The sequence below is a fragment of the Ischnura elegans genome, chromosome 7 (assembly GCF_921293095.1).
Source record: "Ischnura elegans chromosome 7, ioIscEleg1.1, whole genome shotgun sequence".
Taxonomy (NCBI): domain Eukaryota; kingdom Metazoa; phylum Arthropoda; class Insecta; order Odonata; family Coenagrionidae; genus Ischnura; species Ischnura elegans.
Window position 1 is genome coordinate 69,367,218 of NC_060252.1, and position 7,470 is coordinate 69,374,687.

At 40.9% G+C, this 7,470-nt stretch overlaps 1 protein-coding gene across 2 annotated transcripts; it reads left to right on the forward strand.

Annotated features, from left to right (window-relative positions):
• Nucleotides 1-819: 819 nt before the first annotated feature.
• On the forward strand, nt 820-5,764 carry LOC124162298. Of its 2 annotated transcripts, XM_046538784.1 has the most exons (3): nt 820-3,081; nt 3,197-3,508; nt 3,580-5,764. In XM_046538784.1, the coding sequence occupies exons 2-3, from the start codon at nt 3,203-3,205 to the stop codon at nt 5,716-5,718; spliced, it is 2,445 nt and encodes an 814-aa protein (XP_046394740.1). In that variant the 5' UTR covers nt 820-3,081; nt 3,197-3,202; the 3' UTR covers nt 5,719-5,764. The 2 variants fall into 2 exon arrangements, with proteins under 2 accessions (XP_046394740.1, XP_046394739.1); XM_046538783.1 differs by having other exon boundaries at nt 820-3,508.
• Nucleotides 5,765-7,470: the final 1,706 nt, after the last annotated feature.

A 7,470-nucleotide genomic window follows, 5' to 3' on the forward strand; every position in this document is an offset into this window, starting at 1 on the left:
GAAGACCAACTTAATTCTTGAAAATCGCAACTTTTTTCTCTCAATATCGTCTCTCCCTTCATTTTTTCTCTCTCAATACTTTGTTTATTTTTCAATGTTTGCTGTATTTGAAGTTTAACTTAATTAATAAATCTTTGCTTTTATTTCTGTATGAATACTTATTTCTCTACAATTTATTTACTTCCTCTTTCAATATTACTTCTATTTCATCTCAAAAAATAAGTTATTCTTATACATTTTCCAGTCTTTCTTTCTTTCTTTATTTGAATATGAATTTTATTTCCACAAAATTTTCCCTCCGTGGGCTACCACCTTGCCGTGGTGGATGGGCTTAAGAACTTACCAACAAGGAGTTCAACCAAGAGTAGTCCAACTTTTTTTACATGAATTTAAAGAGCACGCACATCAGGTGGTGGTATTTATAACCAATAAAAAGCGCAAACGCAGCAGTTGGCCGTTTAATCGTTAAGATGGACCTGCGATTGAAGCATCCGTTCTGCGTGTTAGTTGCCGGACCTAGCTCGGCGGAAAGACGTGTTTCACAAGTAGACTTATAAAATTTCAAAAGGAAATGCTCGACGTGTCGTTTTCCGACATAATCTGGTGTTATGCGGAATGGCAGCCATCCTACGAGCCTTTAAAACTCTTGGGTGTCACCTTCCAAGAAGGACTGCCAGACATGAAGAGTATTCCGCCATCAAGCGGCGCTAAATTAATGATCTTAGACGATCTAATGATGGAAAGTAGCGATAGAGTCGTGGTAGATCTATTCTCTAGGGGAAGCCATCAAAGAAATATAAGTATTATCCACCTACTAGGTTGGGACAAGTCAGGAAAGTCAGGAAAGTCAGGAAATAGTCAGGAAAAAAAGTTTTGGTCAGGAAAATCAGGAAATCGTCAGGATGAGCGCCCGAAGAGTCAGGATGGATCGGATTGTGTGCCTTTTGCTGTGCCGCCGGCCACCGCACGCCGCACTGGCGGCAAGCGACAGCCGCAAGATGAGCCGAGAACGCCCGCGCCGCGCTGTCTCACCGCCTCCCTTCCCCTCGTGCTAACCCGTGCCGAACTGGGCTGCCGCCTTCACCGCCGAAGCAAGGAGTGCTGGCGTCGCTCTGCCTGCCGCTGCATGGCAAGGTTCTCGCATGTGTTCTAGCAATTCACCGCTTTACACGACGCAATTTTGATTGCGCCTTCGCACGTACGTCAGACTGCGCAATTCCGTGTACCGTGTAAAACGGCCTTTAGACACTCTTAACCCTCTCATGCATGCATGCATGCATGAAATCCTTTGGAGTAATCAAAAAATAAAATAAACATGTGACGAGTGCAAAAAGTGAAAAGGGTTGAAATTTTACATCGCTTGCTGCAGCGGTTCCAATTAGGCAAACGTTTAGCAAATAATTTAGACTATTGAAAAGGAACCAACTTCAATATTGAGCTCAGAGAGAATTCAGAAGAGTCAAAGCATTTTTAGAAAATTTCTAGAAAACATTCAGCAATGTGAGTCACTTAAAAATAACGATCATTGATTATAAAATAAATTTTGAAATTACCGATTGCTAATTCAGATGCACTATAATTGAATTCATATGCCTACTTTTAAAGCTCCTCTCGATCACCCGTCAGGTATGCTATCAGCTAAATAAAACTAAAACACATATATGCATATGCTTTTCACTAAGGATGACCATGTCATTGCAAAACGCTATTTTCTCACCATGCGTCTTGTCGTTCATTATCATGCTCTGGAAAAATTAGTTGATAATTGAGAATAGAGAAAAGTATAAAGTCTGAACGCAATGAAGATTACCAATAAATCTGGAGCAAAGTATCAATACCTGAATTAATGACTTTTGATCGGATAACCAGGCTAAAATCTCAAAAGTAAAAAGAATCCTTCACTTGGAAGAGGTTCTGATTCAATACAGTTGCAAGTACATATGACGTGAAAAGAAAAAAAATTGAAACGGTTTATCCTAATTTACCTTAGAAGTTTAGCAAGACTACCAATTTATAGCTTGTTCGAGTGAAGGAATAATTACCATAAAAAATATAGGTTTCTATCATGCGATTTACGATCTTTCCCGTGATGCCTGAGAAATATTTTTAATGCGCTAAAATATTTTTGAACTTCAATTATCACATGTTATGGGTTATTCTGCTCAGCCATTGCCTGGAAAATTGCTCTGTATTATTTAATGGCGTACAAAATAATAAAATTACAACTAGTTTTTAGTCTCACGTCTAGAAATGAGGTTGAATGATTTCTTACAATGGGGATACAGTGGAGGTCATGCCTTTCGGGTTGATGATGTAAAAACATAATTGTCTTTGCACGAATAAGTATGTTAGGTAATTTATCTCAAAAGTGGAAAAAAATCTAGCTTATCACATGTGATAGGAGCATCGCAAATCTTGTACATCACTTCTTTGGTATATATACATATTAATTTTGACCGATTCACTTTCAGCGATATTTTTTTAACGTGTGAGGGGTATTAAGAGGTTGTTGGTGCCGATTTGTATATCCATGAAATAAAAGGATTCCTAAATTCAAGTGCCCACGTGTAGTATGAGACGTTTCGTCCAGCTTTCTTCGTTTCTGACAGTTTGAGCACGTCGCCACTGTATAGCGGGAGGCCGGCATACACGGCAGTGTAACGCGCTCTTCTTCCACAAAAAGTCATTTTATCATTTGTGGACTACTGAGACCATTAACGGAGAAAGCGCAGGAAATATTGACTACATTGTGTTGAACGCATGGCGACGCAGCGTCTCAGGAACCTTAAATGAATTCTGTACTACCATACGACAATGCAATAGCAAAGTTGCATTGGGTCGTCTGTGACATAGTAGCGGCTTGGTAGGCTCATGCGCAGAAGCGAGTGAGGCAACCTTAGGCTCTAAACCTTGGCTCCACGGTCGCTCCTTTTCCGCGCCTTTCCCCCCACACCCCCCGCCATCCCACGCGCTCCCCGGGTCTACGCCCGCGGCGGGTCAACAATAACAGTGCGACGGTGACGAGTCCGGACGAGTCGGTGTGCCTGGAGAGCAGCGGAGGTTGCGTTTTCTTCATTGAAGGTAGGCTGTCACGAATATTAGCAAACTCACTGTCGTGTTATTTTATCCACTCCATTCGACTATTCATTGAAACTTAATGGTGCTGTAGTTCAAAATGAGATTGTATTATTTTCAGACCCGAATGCTGAGGCCCATTTCGTCTCTAGTCATGGTCGGGGGAAAGCAGACGTATTGGAACGAGGATTGGTCAAAGGAGCTTCATTTCAGCTGCTTCTCACCAAAGACTTCGACTGCATTAAAGCATGGATTGCCAGAAGGAAAACCAACATCTTTCTACTGCTCGGTGTGCTGCAAGACGAATCAACTCGGCAACATGGGTCGCGGTGCCCTGACTAAACACCTGTCATCAACCCACCACAATACTGCCGTCGAGAACAAGAAGAGCTGTTACGGGATCAAGATATTTTGTTTGCCTTCCGCTAAGAAGGTAAGTGATGGTGAGTTATTTGTAAAATCTTCGGGGTTTTCTGGTTCTCTACCCCAGCCTGATTTTTGTAGGTGACTACAGCAACTCCCTCTACCTCTACATCCGCGTCGGTGAACCCCACGGCGGCGGCACCTGGTTCCTCAGCATCGGGTGGGACTGCAGAAGACCCTCGGGACGATCCCGATGACCCCACACCAGCTTCACCTGCCTGCACATGTTCATGCCCATGTGCGCGATGTACCAACGAAGTTATCGCCGTCCCGAAGACTGCTGGTTTGCAAGGTCTTAACACCTGGTTAATGAAGCAAGATACTACCAAAGCTGAGATTTTGTGGTGTATCTATTGTGTAACGAGCCATACTTCTTTGTCTTCTGGGGGCAAGGCAGTGCAGTTATTTCCCACAATGTTCCCAGATAGTATGATTGCTGCAAAAATGGAATTGGGTCGGAACAAAATCGCCTATTCACTTGTACATGGTTTAGCCCCACATTTCCATGATGTTATCACATCTAAGTTAACCAAACTGGATTTTGTGGTAGTTTTATTTGACGAGAGTCTCAATAAGTGTAGCCAGAAGACTCAAATGGATCTTGCCATTAAATTTTGGTGTGATGATCAAAATGAAACGGTGACGAAATATTATGATTCAGTGTTCCTGGGTCGCTCAAGGGCGACTGATCTCATATCGGCATACTGCACAGCAATTCCTAGAAGTGTGCAGTCTCATGTGCTTATGGTTGGCATGGATGGCCCGAATGTTAATGTCAAGTTCCTGAAAGATCTCCAGATTTATATGAAAACAGAGTTTGGTGAGGATGAGCCACTGCTGCTGCTCATGGGGTCCTGTGGTTTGCACGTAGTTCATAATTCCTTCAAAGAGGGGGTTAGTAAGTGTGGCTGGAATATTGTCATGTTTCTCAGGGCCTTATACAATATATTTAAGAATGTGCCTGCCCGTCGCAGTAAGTATACAGAGTGGACAGGCTCTACTACTTTCCCAAATAAGTATTGTGCAGTGAGGTGGTTGAATAATGCACCTGGTGCCGATAATTGCATCAAAATATTGCCAAACGTAAAAACTTTTATTGAAAAAGTGAGAACTGGACCTGAAGAGGATAAAATAAAATCTGCCGGCTTCTTGTATGTTGCAAAAGCTGTTGAAGATAAGATGTTGGGGCCTAAGTTAGCCTTCTTCTCATATGTTGCAAGACTTGTTGAGCCATTCTTGACTACTTATCAAACCAATGACCCAATGGCGCCGTTCTTGCACACGGACCTGTCGAACTTAGTGTCGAACCTGCTTAGACATTTTGTCAAGAATGATTATGTAAATCGAAAGTCAGATGTATGTAAAGTTGACATTACCAATGAAGACAATCTGATTCCTGTGAAGAACTTCAATTTTAGTTTTTCTGTAAAGGACGCTCTCAAAAAAGTACAAGTATCTACTCCAGAAATGCTGAAGTTCAAGGAGGAGTGTGTGCTCCTGCTGAAGGCTATGGTTAGTAAAATTCTTGAAAAGGCTCCCTTGAATTACAAACTCTGCAGAGCCATAACTTTTTGTGACCCAGAACTGATTTCACATTCCAAAACTGCCGTTTCTACTCGACTGAACGGCTTCTTGGAACAACTGCACAGCCGCAATTGGCTTCCTGCAAGTGAGTGCGACACTATTTTGTCTGACTTTAAGGTGCTCTGTGACAAACAAGTATTTGCTAACGCCTGTCAAGAATATGATCGTCAGAGGCAGAGACTAGATCATTTCTGGAGAGGTATCTGGGATCGTTATAAGTGCTCAGATGGTTTAGTGAAAGTGATTAAAATGGCTCTGATCATAAGCCATGGCCAAGCTTTCATCGAGCGTGGCTTCTCCATCAATAAGGAGATAATAGTAGAGAACCAATTAGATATGTCTTTGGTGGCTCAGCGCCAAGTGTACGACTCAGTCAACGCTGCTGGTGGCGTAGAAAACATAAAAATATCTGCTGAAATGATCAACAGATTTCGGCACGCGCGCTCCGAGTATGAAGAAGCAAAGAAGCAGCGCCGATCTGAGGACGCTGAGGTCGAAAAAAAAAGGACCCATGAGAAGATGATTGGAACTGAAGTTAAGGAGCTTCAAGCCAAAAAGATGAAAGTGTTAGCATCAAGCCAGAAGGAGGCTGATGCCATTGATGAAGAAATAAAAAAGTTGACTGGTACTTTCTAACTTAACAATGGAGTTTCTAACTTAGACAATTTGTGAAGTGCACTTTAAATTAATAGTGATTTTTTTGTTCACCAAGTTTTTTTTACTGTTTTGACTAATGATTAAGTCACAGTGATTGCTAGTCCAAAGTGGCCATATTTTGTTTGGAAAGTCAATATGAAAGAACTATGATAATTTGTGAAGTGTACTTAAAATGAGGAAATAGTGATTTTTTTGTTCACCTTGTTTTTTTTACTGTTTTGACTAATGATTAAGTCACAGTGATTGCTAGTCCACAGTGGCCATTTTTTGTTTGGAAAGTCACTATGAAAGAACTATTATTATGTGTGAAGTGTACTTAAAATAAGTAAATTGTGATTGTTTTGTTCACCTTGTTTTTTACGGTTTTGACTAATGATTAAGTCACAATGATTGCTAGTCCACGGTGGCCATATTTTGTTTGGAAAGTCACTATGAAAGAACTATGATAATTTGTGAAGTGTACTTAAAATAAGGAAATAGTGATTTTTTTGTTCACCTTGTTTTTTTTTTACTGTTTTGACTAATGATTAAGTCACAGTGATTGCTAGTCCACAGTGGCCATTTTTTGTTTGGAAAGTCACTATGAAAGAACTATTATTATGTGTGAAGTGTACTTAAAATAAGTAAATTGTGATTGTTTTGTTCACCTTGTTTTTTTTACTGTTTTGACTAATGATTAAGTCACAATGATTGCTAGTCCACAGTGGCCATATTTTGTTTGGAAAGTACCAAAGTACCTAACGTGTAGTACTGTACAGTAGTAACATTTCTTGTAAGTTTTTCTGATATTACAATTAAAAAATACTGAAGTGTTGCATATTTTGAGCTATTTCCTTGTATATGACCTCTTATGACATCTTTCTTCATGCGTTAAAACTTATGGCGAACGCTAGAAAAAGTCAGGATATATCAAGATTTTGGTCAGGAAAAAGTCAGGAAAAGTCAGGATGGGAGGAAATTGAGATCTTGTCCCAACCTAGACCTAACGCAGACCCTGTTTCACCAAGGAAAGGGAGCTAGAGATATATCACTCAACACCCACTACGTTGTATACTTCAAAAATCCTAGGGGTAGGAGTCAGATTTTGAGTCTCGCACGGCAGATTTCTCCGAGAGATATTAGATTTTTGCAAGACGCGTATGACGATGCGGCGCAAGAAGCTCACGGATATTTATTCATCGATTTAAAACAGTCCACTCCGATGCATTTCGCTTTCGTGCCAAAATATTTCCGGACGATGCGCATCATTATTTTTACCAGTCAAGGAAATGAAGACAAATGACTCGACGTTAGAGTGGTAATAAATAGAAACAGACTCTTGGTCAATGTTTTAGTCACCATGAAGCAGAGGATAGCTAAGCACGTCGATATTCTGAGCTTTATTGCACGCTGCAAACCTTCGATACGCACAGCAATTCTCAAAACGGCGGACCCAGCGCTCACCAGAACCATTTGTGAAATCGTTGATAACACGTTGAAAGGAAGAGTGGATTTAACTACTGCGCAGAAAAAGCGTTTGGCGAGGCACAAAGTTTTACTACGTAAACTCGCAACGGGAAAAGGTTGTTGGTATAAAAAGAAGAAATTAATAGTGCAATCGGGAGGTTTCATTTTACCACTACTCTTACCAGTTATAAGCGGTGTCATTTCCAGCATTATTAGTAATGGATCACGCTAAGAAAATAGTGCTTGTTCCTTATGAAACTATGCATCGCATGAATAACCCAACCG

Coding starts and splice junctions, on each gene's coding strand:
- LOC124162298 (XM_046538783.1), top strand. CDS start 3,176: ATGAGATTGTATTATTTTCAGACCCGAATGCTGAGGCCCATTTCGTCT. Junction 3,509..3,579: donor GTTTGCCTTCCGCTAAGAAG/GTAAGTGATGGT, acceptor TGATTTTTGTAG/GTGACTACAGCAACTCCCTC.